This window comes from Micropterus salmoides, unplaced genomic scaffold, assembly GCF_014851395.1.
Source record: "Micropterus salmoides isolate LMB-PRFRI ecotype aquatic unplaced genomic scaffold, ASM1485139v1 Ms_hic_scaffold_11, whole genome shotgun sequence".
Classification (NCBI taxonomy): Eukaryota; Metazoa; Chordata; class Actinopteri; order Centrarchiformes; family Centrarchidae; genus Micropterus; species Micropterus salmoides.
Genome location: NW_024040152.1, coordinates 18160201 through 18174844, shown reverse-complemented (window position 1 = coordinate 18174844; position 14644 = coordinate 18160201). Strand labels below are relative to the sequence as shown.

At 40.0% G+C, this 14644-nt stretch overlaps 1 protein-coding gene, 1 long non-coding RNA gene and 1 pseudogene across 2 annotated transcripts; 1 reads left to right on the top strand and 2 right to left on the bottom strand.

The window, feature by feature from the left end:
* Positions 1-827: 827 nt before the first annotated feature.
* On the bottom strand, positions 828-5321 carry LOC119898283 (annotated as a pseudogene).
* Positions 5322-7174: 1853 nt separating this feature from the next.
* Positions 7175-9722, bottom strand: LOC119897691 (serum amyloid P-component-like). The gene is made up of 5 exons (XM_038711581.1): positions 9625-9722; positions 9362-9416; positions 8279-8381; positions 7890-8187; positions 7175-7738 (listed from the first exon to the last, which is right to left on the bottom strand). The coding sequence occupies exons 2-5, from the start codon at positions 9414-9416 to the stop codon at positions 7520-7522; spliced, it is 675 nt and encodes a 224-aa protein (XP_038567509.1). The 5' UTR covers positions 9625-9722; the 3' UTR covers positions 7175-7519.
* A 3178-nt stretch (positions 9723-12900) lies between these two features.
* LOC119897692 lies at positions 12901-13976 on the top strand. Its single transcript, XR_005443418.1, has 2 exons — positions 12901-13021; positions 13706-13976. It is a non-coding gene; the product is annotated as an uncharacterized LOC119897692 (long non-coding RNA).
* Positions 13977-14644: the final 668 nt, after the last annotated feature.

The following is a 14644-nucleotide window of genomic DNA, read 5'->3' as shown; positions in this document are numbered from 1 at the left end:
TATGGTTATAATGACATCATCTGAACTGGCACCTAAAGTTAGTTCTGAAAAGTCAAAGTTTGTCTTTAAGAGCTCAACAAGCGTACAAAAATGTGTAATCTGCATAGTGAAATGTATGAGTCATTGAAGGAACAAGGGTCGTTTTTCTGAAAAAGCACAGTCCGAAAATGTCAAGTTTGTCTGGCTATTGTAAAGTTTAAATTATATGCTCCTCAAAATCAAAGAAAAATCATGTTTCCAGAACTATACAAAAATACTTAATCTATCAACAACACATAGTCCAGCATTTTGTGCACACTAGCTAATAGCCACAGACAATGATGTTCAACAGTCATGCTAAAGAGAAATGAGTTTTATCTTAAAACATATTTGTTCTACATCTGGAAACCATGTAGTTTAACACAAATCTTGTTCTGAGTTCTCACACGGCACACGATGCACAACTGATTTATTGTCCCTGCAAATGTAACATTCTATGTTGGCTGTGAGAACTCAAAGCAGAGCAGTTTAAGAACACGCACAAATCAACAAAACACAAGTAAATTAAGAACATTTGAATTTCATGTGTCATTTGATTCAGTGTTTTTATTTTCAGTTTATTATATATTTTTATCGGCACAGGCTGATACTGAGCTTTTCATTATAGATATGAGAACCATGTCTGTCAACTGTTCATAGATAATATTCATGTCAGTTCTGCAATTCTCTTTCATTTTAAAGGACTAATCAGACATTTGGGAAATATGTTTGCTTTCTTGCAGAGAGTTAGATGAAGTGTTACCTGTGACGCTACATTACCACAGTCCTATTTCATTTAAGACAGCCACCTACAGAAAACCTTTCACCTTCTGACAGGTCATTTGCTTTTCTTCTATCACCACTCTTCCTGTGGTCTGGAACGCTAGTGCCCCCCATTTGAGCACATTCCCTGCGGTGAAGTTTCGATTATCTGTGTAGTTCTGGATCTCATGGGGGGAGGATGTAGTCCCAAATGCGGACATCAGACATCATGTCAACGAAAGACTGATTAATGTTAAACCCCCACCATAGGAATCCTGTTCCTGAGAATTTCCAGACATTTTAGATAACAGCTATATTGTACAATGCTAAATTGTTTCTGGTACATATCCTTGAAGACATACAATAAATCACAAAGTAGCAATCTATTGCACCTTTTGAAAGACCAAAGGAATAGTTTGACATTTGGAGAAATGCATTATTCACTTTCCTGCCAAGAGTTAGACAAGAAGACTTTACCAATCTAATTTATGAAAGATTTCCCTAAATATGTAGCTGGAGCCAGCTGTTGGTTAGCCTAGCATAGCACAAAGACTGGAAACAGGGGGAACAAAATTTGCGTACAGTTTCATTTATTAATTTGGCAGATGCATTTGTCCATAGCAATATATATATTGGCCATAAGCATTTCCCGTTGATGTTTGATCCAGACATGATGAATTTCCTACTCGAGGGCTTGGCACCACACCACAACTGCCCCACTCCAGACATAGAGTCCCATGTGGAAGACAGAGAGTGCCAGATTTTTAGTTTGTAGTCCTGTCATCTAAAATCTATCCTGTTATTCCTAACATGGATGTCAATCTCATCATTTGCAACATCCTTGTAAATAAGGAATTCATTGGAAACAGAGGCAGTGGTCAAAGGGAGCCAACACTTTTAACCTATCACAATACAACACTGAACACACAGTGGTCATGCGCTGACATAACTCATACTCTCATGCAGCATCTGCTTTTCTCTTTCTAACATGGAATTCTTTCCTATGGGGCCCTCTTTGTATTTATGACCAAAGGCACGTGCTGTTTCTCAGAGGCATGTGCTACATGAAAAAAAAACACATGGCAGTTTCATGGTTTATTGACTGAATAAATGATAAACCCCAATAGTTAAACGCCATTTTACTTTTTCAGAATGCATGCCCCTTTCCTTTAAAGCCTTATAGTAAAAGGGCAAAGCGTGCCTCTGGGGCCCGTTTCACCAAATTTGCAACACGCAAGCTGTGATTTGTAATATGAGATAATTTCCCCCTCGCTCATTCTGACACTTTTCACTCATAAAAACTAAGGCTATACTTCCAACCCACGCATGAGCATGCATGAGCCGTATAGGACATACAAATGTATCTGCAATTTGCGAGCAGCAAACATTTGTGAAACGTGACGTTGCCACCATTAGTGATCTACATGTAAACAGTGCTAGCAAATCACAATCTTGAAACAGGCCTATTGTCACACCAATCTAACAATGTGTCTTAGAGTCTTAGAGTCATACAGAATGTGAAAAACACTCTTTCTTGCAGTGTAAGATATGTGATTCTAGTATATACATCAACAAAGTTGTCCAAACGTTAATCAATGCCTATGAAATCAAATTTAAACACCTGCCAAAAAAGCATTTCTTTAACAAATACAACTTTATTTTTTAAGGTGACTGCTGTGCAATGATATAAATAGGCATTTGCCTGTTTTAATTAATTTAGATGGCTAAATTACTTTTGTGCAATATCCAATAGCCACTGACAATTCATGTAAAGATTCAACAGTCACGTTGATGAGCAATGAACTAATAGTTAATTGCAAACTCATGTTGCCCTGCAATACATCAGGAACCTGCTATCTTAACACAAGAGGCATCTCTGAATTCTCACTCAGCACATAATGCTTAATTGAACAGGAATATCAAAAGAGATGTTTATGGTTAGTAGTGTTGCATCTACAACTCATAATTTATTGTGGAAGTCTGTCCAGTAGCCTGCAGCATCACCAGTGCCATAGTCTGGGCAAATGTTACAAGTCCTCCAGGGAAGAATTACGTAAGTGCTTGTTGTTCCACTTGATTTTTGCTAAGGATTTGGCGATTTACAGAAAGGCCCAGACTCTCTGTGGGTCACTGTCTTCTCATGAGCTTCCTCCTTCCAGCAAGGAACAAGTTTGAACTGTTGGAGCTTCATGAGCTGGTAGCTTCATCAGAGACAACATGTAAGGCAATTTATGTATCCACAAACAAGTACCACAAACATGTAATGGAAATGAAATGTTAATCACCAGCCCAAGAGACAGGTGTAGTCCTTCTCATTAGGAGGTGTGGATCCAAGGGAGAGACTAGAAGCTTTTCTGATTGAGAGACTGGCAGCATCTGTCAGCACAGAATGACTCACATGAACAATCAAAAGTGCACAGTATGTTTTATTATCAAAGAACTGGAAGAAGTGATAAAATATGGAGTTACTTTAGCCATCTGTCAGTATTCTAAGTATTGTCCTATTCACATATAGAGGAGTAACTACAAAGTAATGCTGAATAAAGATATTGTTTATTTCATTGACAATAAACTCAGTTAAAGCATTTCTCAATGTTTGACCAGTAGGGGGCAGATGACCTTGAAAACAAGCTGACAGATCCACAGCCCTGATATTTTCAATGTAAGTTGTTATGGCTAATCCATATAACAATTGCCTAATTATACATCCAGCAGGCATGGAGAAACATCACTACTTTTTACTTTTAGTATGAAAAGAGAATGTGCACACAGATTGCAGACATTCAGTATCCTCATCTAATAACTTAGTTTGTTGTATGCTGATAGATCTTGATACAGACAGCCCTTCCTCAAATGTGAAACTAAGTCTATGTCACCATCAGAAATTGAGTGTGTGTGTGTGTGTGTGTGTGTGTGTGTGTGTGTGTGTGTGTGTGTGTGTGTGTGTGTGTGTATGCGTGTGTGCGTGTGTGGTAAGTGTAATATAGTAATAGCAACAATAATAATGTATTTGATCAATACATTAAAGGGACTATATGTAAGTTTTTCAATGTAATTAATCAAATTTTCATTGCCTTATTGTCAGTGGGCTTAAAAGTCCCTTAGAAATGAAGCACACACCTGTTTTCTCTCTTGCTTGCATCAGCCACTATTCTGCTTTTAATATGGGGACTCCGGGTTGGATTCAGCCCTCTGAGCACTCCTGAGCCTCTCTTGTACTACAGCGACAACACGGCAGCTAACGACACGCAGTCCACTAACACCATAAATCAACCGTCTCACAGCAAAACACAGACTCTACGTAAGGATACAAAACAACAATAAAGTTTTATGTGCTGAAGCCCATCAGACCAAACAGGTTCAAATGATGTCCAGTAAAAAAAAAAGTGAGCATTAGTAAACCTGGAGATACACAGAGAAAGTCACGTTAGCTTGGCGGCTAACGCCGAGCAGTTGCTAATGTTATCTGGTGCAAAGTTATATCGCTTTCAACATTACTTCACCAACTAACGCGACCCATGTTACTATCCCGTGTACCACAGATATTATGTCAAAGTGTCAAAGCCTGCAAGAAATGATGTAACGAAGGTTACGATATGGTAACCCTAGTTCTATTAGCACAGGCGGAGCCCTCTACTGGACTCTATGGGTACTACCTCTCCTCCTATCACACGTGGGTGGAGCCCGATGACTGTCCGCCCAGCCGCGACAAGCCACAGCTCACCTCACCGACACAATTGGCCACAGGTCACCAGCCACAGGCCCTAAGATGCCTCCATCCTAAGCGATGGGGCAGTGGGCCACCCCTCAGAAAGGTCACTAGACCGCTAGGGGTTTGGCATGACCAAGAGGGATCTGATCCAGCCAGATCCAACACCTGAACTGTCCTGACATCACAGTCAGTGTAAAAATGTTTTCCCCGACAACCGGTAGTCTATTGTAGACACCAGTCTCCTTCTTCACAGATCCTGAGTCGCACCTGCGAGCACAGATCCTGCGAAGGAGCCCAATACATCCAAGAGGTAGAAACGCACAAATGGACATGTTGAACACCACGATGCCGTTGTGCAAATCTCCTCGACGCTCACCCCGTTGAAGAGGGCCGTAGACACAGCCACACCCCATGTGGAGTGAGCCCGGACCACCGAGGGTGGATCTTTCCCCGCCTGCACGTAGGCCTGTGAGATACAGTCACAAAGCCATCCGGCTAGGCGCTTCTTGGATAGAGCCAAAGCAAACAAGCAGTTGATCAGTGCGTTGAATGGGGGCCATGTGCTTCATATAATGTGTTAGGGCACGCCTGTTAGCTGAGGAGCGTTGTGGATGAAACGCTGGAAAGCTTCCTCGGCCCTCACTGCCACCAAACCCTCCATAAATGGGAGTTGGCCCAAGGGGGGCCGCAATCAAAAGGGCCAAACCGGCCGTGGTGCGTTCAAGGTCACCACGGCCGGTTTGGCCCTTTCGATTGCGGCCCTCCCGAAAAAAACTAGCAGACTGTGGTGTCCTGAACGCACCATGGCCGGTCGCTCCGTTGACGTCATTGCCTGTGACAGTGTTGTCGTAGTGTCTACGGTGACGCGTTCACTATCGGCAGAACTGTCGTGAGGAGCAGTGACAAGCTGGGGAGCTCTCCTCTCCACAGCTGTTGGCCACTGTGGGAGAGATAGTGTCCCCTCTGCGGCCAAATGGCGCAGCGAGCCGCTTGCAGAGGCAACGAGCGATCTTCTCTGCCTCGCTATGACGGGAGAGACGTGGCTAGTGGCAGCATGCCATCTCTGGCGTGGTCCCTGCCGAAGCCGGGGCACGATGGGCAAAGGCGAGCTTAAAGGAGCGGCGACTCCATTTGTGGAGGTGAAGGTCAGTGGGCGGTTCGCCGTCTGTCTGAAGAAAAAAGGATGCTGAGCAGTGAGGACACTGCTATTTATACGGTACGCACGTACAGTAGCGACGTCCAATTGGTCGGCTACTTACAGTATTTCAGTGGGCGAGTACATGCGTGTGATAGGAGGAGAGGTAGTACCCATAGAGTCCAATAGAGGACGGAGCCTGTGTGAGATAGAACTTTAAAAAGCAAATGTGGAGCGATTTGTTTACTAAAGTTAGCCTATAGTGATGAAGCCAGAAGCAGACAGCCTACGCTACCGTAGCTCGGACTTGCCTCAGTTTGCTTTGTAATGTTCAGTTTAGGTTTATTGTGGTTTTACCAATACTCAGGTACATAGCTTCTCTTCTCTCACCTCGCTGTAACTAATGTGACCCACATAATATACAATACTGCAACAAAACGGTCACAACAACACAGAGGAAGAGCCATGCACTAACATTACAGTAAAGTTACTTACTGCGGTCTTATTATTATAAAGTGTGACACAATCTCGTTATAATATTCAGTCCAGCTCACTACCCGTTTCGTTATCATCCAATACATTTAGCTGTGCTGACATTGCTAAGCCTCCGGTGAACGATACACAGATAGTAAAGATAGTTACTGAAAGAAGCAGGCGAGCTAACGATGTAGCACGTCAGCTAAATGCAGTAAATGTACTGTGATGATGTAATGAGCATGGATTAGTTCAACCTGCAGCTGATAAAACTATTACTGTAATGTTGCAGTAGGGGTTTACCTGAGTTTCCAGTATATTGAGTGAAGCTGTCTCCCTGCCTGTCTATAGCCGCTGTCACTTTTTTTCGGGAGTATTGTGCCAATATGCCGCTGGCTGTGCTGAATGAAGTAACGTTACAGAGCCGGTGTTGATCTGCCTCTGAGACGGGAACGTTGAAGTAACAGAGCCTGAACAAGTCTGAGTGAAAAGCCACAGCCTGCACGCTGGTGTTCCTGGATTTATTGCGGGATTTCTGTATTAAAGTGGTTGTGTTTTGGATTATGCTCGCTCATGAGTTCAAACGAGCACGCGTACGAGCACACACCTGGTAGCAATCTTAAAACCGCACCGCTAGTGGCAGCTGGAAACTCAATAATGCCCCTTTAATGTATTCAGGCAATTCAGTACTCTGTTACTTGGCTGTGTGAAGCAGGTTATCTTTACTCATTTGGCATATTGCTTGTGAAACAAAGAGTAAAAGTATTTAAATAACATTTATATTAATTATGCCTGCAGCCCAATGCCAAAGTTTAGTGTGAAGATTCTTGAAGTGTTATGTATTCCAATAACACCAAGAGATTTCTTGCCTTGTGAACAATGACCAAATTAATAGTGAAACTATGTCCCTCTCCTTGGTGGTCATTTATTCTAAATATATACTTGAAACTAGTAGCATAGAAAACATACACATTGTGGTATAGTTTCCTTTGCTGTTCATACAGAGACCATGTTGAGTATTAAACAACTGCATGAGTGTGAGGGAATTAAAATAAATTGGAAGGAAGTAAGAGTTGTGTGAACATATTTAATGTTATATATAAAAAAATAATTATGAGAAGTGGCCTTTTTTAAACTTGAGCCCCTGCCCACCAAAATGTCTGTGCACGCCCCTGATTGACACCTTTGTGCAGCGACACTTTCATAGAACAACCTTTGTGAAAAAGATGGCCATCTTCTACAGCACAGTCATGTTAGCAAGAGATCTGTTTATGGTAAGGACAGGTTAAATGATCAGACTGACCAAAATAACTCTTTCATGTGATTATTGTATACATATCAGAATATATCCTTTAATAAACAAAGATTTAACATAAAATGCTGACATTGGTAACATATAGATGGTGCTGTATTAAAGTTTAATGGCAGGTAATCAGTTTATCATCTATAAGCACTCTGTCGACGATCTGGAACTCCAGCGCCCTCCAGTTCAGCACATTCCCTGGAGTGAAGTTTAGCTCATCTGTGTAGTGGTGGATTTCACAGGGGGAAAGGATGTAGTCCCACATGTGGACGTCAGACATCATGCCAACAAAAGACTGCCTCAGGTCAAACCCCCCACCATGGGAATCCTGCTCCTGTAGGGATTGCAGATGTTTGGGATCCAGTAAATAAAAGCTAAATTATACAATATTTGTACTGAAATCTATAAACTAGACACACACACAATAAATCAAACATTAGCAGTTGAAAGGTCATTAATTATGATGCTTATTAAATCAACTGTACCTGTCCTAAGGTGATAATAGTGGGCCCTTTGATGCTTGATCCAGAGCTGATATATTTCCTTATTGATGGTTGTCCATCAAACCACAGCTGCACCAGTCCGGACACAGAGTTCCATGTGGTACAAATAGAATGCCACATGTTCGGCTTGTAGTCCCACCCTCGATATTCTGACTTGCCAGTCGTGACATGGGTCTCTAGCTCCTTATTTGTTTCATCCCAGTAAATCAGGAAGCTATTGGCATTAGAGGGTGTGGCCAAAGAGAAAAGGATGTGATCTCTTTTGAGGTCTGTAAAGGACCTGTAGGCATTACAAAGGCATTAGCATGCATGCTACTTTTCAGTCAGAGATACAGTTGGTTCTTTTATGCATTTTCCACATTCAGTTCTACCTGTGACAGACTGTTGCAGTGCTAAATTCCTCTCTTGATGTGATCAAACTCACATGAGCTGTGTTGGATTGCAGTGGGAAGGTGAACATTTTACCTGACAGATCTGAAAAGAGAGTGGAGAGAGAAAAAGAAAAATGTTTTATAGCTGTTTCTTTTAGTATAGATTATAATGTCTGCTACTCTGTAGACATGATAAGTGGTTGACAATAAATAAGTGAGTGAGTGATTATAATGTTTGCCCATCAGATGAATCTTTAAGTTAACTAACCTAGCAAGATAAGCTGTGGAGAGATATACATACACACACGCACATTTACACACACACACATGACCAAGCTCATGATCACCTTATGTCAGGAAACATACAGTACCATATTAACCACTGACTTCCATGTGTCCACTCTATCATTCAGGATTTATAAGAAAACCTCAAAGCTTTGAGGAAGGAAATACTAGATGTCTACATCTATACAAATCTTATACAAAGAGAGACACTATTTGTAGTTAATAACAGCCTTTTTGGCACTGCACTTAGCTTTTTGATTTGCTTATTGTTTTGTTACTTAAAGGTTTTACACAAGTTCATATGTAGGTAATTTCCCTCTGCAATTTTTTTGTTCCTGATTGAAAGTGAAATGAACAGAAGTGTTTTGTCTTTATCAAGTTAAGCAAATGTCCAGAATTACACAATTGTACAAGCAGTTATGAAACCATAAGGGAAACAAAATAATTTTGGTTATTTCATAATTGAAACATGTTAGCTGAAAATAAGCAAAATGTATGTGGAAATGAAAAAGTAAATAAAATTATTATGACAAATATTGTAGATCTTATGCCTACCAACAACATTGGTAATTTAGGTAAATATATGTGACATATTTTGTCCTATGCAAATGTTGGTTATTAATATATTGCAAAAACTCATGTTTGTTCATTTTTTTATTGTACCTTAAAATATTGCATGACATGTGTTTAGGGAAAAGTAAATTTAAAGATAAATAAAAACAGACTCCTAAAAACTGTCTATACTTGCAACTTTACATTTCTTTTTGGTATTCCTTCTTAAATAAGGATATTTTTTACCTTGAGGAGTTGCAGCACATGCTGTCAGCATCAACAGCAGCAGCAGAAACTTCATCTAATGCAAAGACAAAAAGATACCATGGAAAACATGTCTTTTTAAGCCGGTAAATCCAATACTTTTGAGTTGCTAATAATACTCTATTTGCTTTTGGCAGCCTCAAAAACCAATACAGGTGGAAAAGGTAAAAAAAAATAAAATAAATACATTTAATACAATCACATTAATGTCCTGAACTTTGCAGTTTTACATGTGCAGATCTTACCTTGAAATCTGTGTTTGGATTTTGTGTGCAGCGGTGAATGGGACTGTGAGTTTTGAACACTCACTGCTTCCCCATTTCTGTCTGCTTTCTTCCCTTTTCTACTTCTACATTTTTTTGGCTTCAGATTCCTGAGACGTCAAAAGGCTTTATCCCATACACAGTGCTTTCAGCTGAATCAACTTAATTTACACTGAACGGTCATGCTCGTGGTCCTGTATTGCAAATGAACATGACTAACTGCAGGCTCTCAGCACTCTTATGAGGTACTCCATAAAGTAGCAGTGAAATGGGCCTACAGGTGACCATTTTTGTGCTTTTGTTCAGAAAATCTGAATCACTGAAATAAAAATCAGCCTATTCTATGTGTTCTATTCTGTGTGCGTGTGTTTGAATGCATTTATCCTTGTTTACACGTGCATCAGCTATTCATTTGTACACAGAATAAAAGTTGATCATTTGTTACTAACACCTATACTATCATATCAGCTATGATATGTGTTAGTCCTTGCTTCCATGTTTTTTTCACTCACTTCACGGTCAACAAAAATGACATGACACCTGAGTGCCTATTTGTTCCATAACCCTAAGATATTAAGGGCATTTTTTTGCCATCTCAAAGCCAGCCGTAGAACTATTGCTGTCATGCTCTTGGTTTTTGTGTGGTATTTTTCTGTTATTTTGATTATGTCCATTCCTGTTTTACTCTTTGCCTCTGTGTTTTTGTTTAGGTTAGTTGATCATTGCCTCCTTGTTCTCTGTTGTATTTGGTTTCTCATGTCCTTGTGTATTGTCGCTAGCTTTTGTAATGGACAACAGAGTGGATTTGTGCATTTTATATTAAATAAATTTGAGGGGAAACCCTAAACTGCCCCCCCCCACACACACACACACTCATCAAAAAGATACTCTTGTCCACGCCTAGCTGAGGAACACCAGAGACACAGACCTGAACCCCCTTTTGTAAACAAAGATTGATGTGCAAACGTGATAAGCCAGGATATGCGAAAAGGGGACACAATTCCTGCCTTCTTGAGCTAAAACAATGTTTCATTATAAACTGTTCTAGTAGTAGTGGCGCTGCCTCTATTTGAGTAGTTATGTTACCATGTTGTTGCTATCTGTTGTTGATATTATTGCTGAAAAGAATCTAAATAAGTTACTTTTGCAGTGTTTTAATTTTCAGCAAGATTAAGGACACTTTCATTTTATGTGTAACCAATGCTTGTTCACAATACTTTCTCACACAATTCCTTCAGAAATGATGATAAATGTCATACTACACGCTATTAATTTCCAGCTTGAATTTAAGGCCAAATAACTAAATTTCCCAGTTCCTAAGGAAAGATTGTTTTTGGATTAATCTAAGCTTTCCTCATGTAACCTGAGTTCCCCAAAGTGGACGAAATAAGTATTACATACCATCGTCAGAAATGCCGTTAATGTATAAATGTCACTCATTTATCATGACCAATAATTGTGTTTTCCTATTACCAAATGCTTAAACTTAGAACGGTACAACTGTTTGACCAGTGAGGTTTGATTGTGGAAAATATTTGATTATAATATGCGCAAATAGATTTTCTTTTTCTTTTATAGACATTAAAAGTTTAGAAAGACAGTCCCTCGGGAACGAAGGACTGCCCTCTGGGGAACCATGCCCCAGACAACAAAAGAGCGACACACGACGTCGTCCGCTCTCTTCTCTTCCGCTCTCCGCTCTGCTCTCTGGATGCTCCGGCACGCGGCTGCCGTGCCCCTCCCGGCAACGCCTAAGAATTCGACCAGCGCAACGAAGTCTTTTTTTCGCTTGAAGCTACACACACGAAGTGCCGTGACATAAATTTTTCCCTCGTTTAACAGCAACTTTACTTGTTTTTTATTTTCTTTCTTTTCATTTGTTAAAAGTTATCAGTCCATTAAGTTACACTAGTTAATTCAAGAACGACCCAGTTCTTTTTAAGCTTTATACGTCGCGCTAAGCCCACGGAGGTCGGACGATTCCACGTGGCCCGCCAGCAGCAACAAAAGACGACTTAAACCTGACCTGAGACACGGTCGAGAAGGCCCCCCACTGCAAGTTTCTTCCATAAGCCTACCAGAGATGGACCCCCGCAGAAATTCCCTGGCAGACAAAGCAACTGGCCGACAGTTGCCAGTGTGAGGCTGTTTACCAGCAACCCGGCGGGGAGAAACGCAAGCTGTAAGACCAAAACCCTACATTTTGAGGTCAGTGACGTCCAATAGTTGCTAATCAATTTATCTTTAGTCCAGCATATGTAATCTTTAAACCCTTTATCATCTAATTGCATTCATTAGTTGCCGTATGAGTCAAATGCTTCCCACAATCAAACCTCCATTCTCATTGTTTAGCCATTGTTTATTTCTCTGATGTATTTAACCTCCTTTTTATATCACCTTAGTTAGTTAATAAATTCACTGTAACCAAGGAATTGTGTATTGCCTACTTCTGAGTCCCTGCCAAGAGAATTTACCCTTTAGATATGAGACTGACTGATTTAAGATAATTGAGCGATTATTAACTAACTGATCACTGGTGAATAATTGTATAAATATTAAAAGCTACCTAGAGGTCCGGAGACTCTAGGTTAATAACAACTCTGGTGGCGCCCCTTTTTGCGAAACGAGAGCTTTTTATGGATTGATATTGTCTGAATATTAAAATTCATAGCTAGATTAGACATGCAACACTTTTGTTGCACACTTGGACACAAAAGGGACTTCCAGGCGTGCATAAGTTTACAATAACTCCTTTACTTTCGTAGTCTGTAAATACAGAAACACAAGAACATCAGCAGAACGTTGTCTCTATGTACAGCAGGCTGTTTACGTCTACTGACTGACGTGTGTGCCCTCCTGTCTAACCAGAAGGACCCCACACACTGCCCAAAGTGCCTGTGTGAGCTTTACACATTATACCCATAAACTCAACTACTAAAATATTACAGTTGTTATTGTACAATAGCATATACATCAGATTACTAAAGAAAAATCAAAACAATTAAAATACTACATTAGAATGGGGGGTGCCCACTGTTATGTGTCCATCAACATGCCCAACAGAGTCCATTAACAAGGCCAACATTACTGTGGGTCCCACACTTTACTTCCTGTTTTATTTTGTAGTGATCAGTTTCATGTGTTTTTTTCAAGCTTTGCTTCCTGTCTGCTGATTGCTTATGTGTCTCACCTGTGTTAATTGCCCTGCCTGCTTGTGTGTGTATATATTGCCCTCAGTTGTGTTTTGTCCTTGTGGTGTCATTGTTTATTGTTGAGTGTTCTGCTTTGTGTGCTGTTTTTTGGACTATTCCCTGTGTGGTGGATTGTTTCTGCCTGTTGGATTTTCCCTTTTGTTTGGACTCTCACTGTGAATTAAGAAGTAAGCCTGTTCTGTTAGAATTCCTTTTTTGTTTAGAGTGAATAAATCTTCACTTGAACTGCAACCTCCTAGCCAGTGTCTGCATTTTGGGTCCACAGTCCTGTTTCCCTGCTGTAACACTCAGCCTGTGTAATAATTGCAGTAGAAATTTTCATTGAACAGTAGTGTATTGCCAAGTGTACTTGCGCTTGTTTGGTGTTTTCTTGGCAAACCACGTTGGTGTACTGAGGTTGTGTCTTTTCAGAGGCAGCACACAGTGCAATTTAGTAATCGTTTTTGTATTGAAATTGCTGATTTCCTAGGAAGACCTAGAAAGATGCTCATTCGTAATGGTGAAAAAGACAAAATGTTGACATAATCTAATCATATCCAATAATGGTATTGGACATAAAATGACAGAAATCCTGATTTGATTTTGATATTGATAGCTTTGTTTTATAAGTTTAGTGACAGGTCTTTTGTGCATCTTCTGTTGGCACTCTGGCATAAAACATTAAAATTGACAATGTAGTAAAACTGTACCTGTCCTAACATAATTTGATCCAGAACCTACACATTTCCTAATTGAAGGTTGTCCAAACCGCAATTACACCAGCCCAGAGTGACACATGTTCAGCTTGTAGTCCAGCCCTCCAAATGCTGTGGTATTGTTTCTGCTAAAGACTTTCATGTCATCTTTTACAGCATGCCAGAAGATCTGGAAGTCCCTGTCAACAGAAGGTGTAGCCAGAGAGAAGACACTGGCCTCTGAGTCCTGCAATGGACCTGTAGGCATTGAAAATAAACTATAATGCATTCTGCCCTTTTCACAGCTAAAGTTACAGTTGGATCTTTAATTTTATGAGAGAATTTCAGCACTGAAATCCTGTCTTGACGTAATCTGTTCCACACAAGCTATGTCTTCTTGTGGGAAGGTGAACATTTTCAGATCAGATATAAAAATAAGACGGATCAATATGAGATCAAATGTTCATTTAAATTAATGAATTGTACTACTATATACAATACAAAAATATTTTGAGGGAAATGACTTTACAACTTTGTTAATTTTGTTAAAAGTTCTGTCCATACATTTTTGGTCCCTGTACAGAATTTCAGGAACTTAAAGCAAAATATTAAGTACTGATTCTTGCAGTCTGAATGGCACACATTTAAGGCCTGCTCCCCATCATTCAGGATTTAAGGTTCGAAGAAGCTTACTAAACAATCACAATTCCCATACAAAGACTGTCTTTGTTTTGCACAAGTTAATATGTAAATAATTTTCTTCTGGTTAAAAGAGGGATGAGCATTGTTTTGACTGTCAAGCAAATAAATGTTAAAACAATTTCACTCTTAGTTATAAAAGCATAAAGATACTTACATTAAATTACATTAAAACTTTTTTTTGGTAACAAAACATGACACAACTTTAACACAAAAACAACAGAAATTAATTCTGAATTACATTAGAGTGGTTCTTTCAACCAGTGTTGTGTGAATGTGCTGATGTTTCTGGTGAACTGAACGTGTCTGTTTGCAGCTAATAACCATGAATGTGAACTACCATGAGAGTTAACGACGCTCACACAGTGTTTTACTGGTAAAGAACCCGACCAGTCTTGGGAAATATATCCTCAGCAA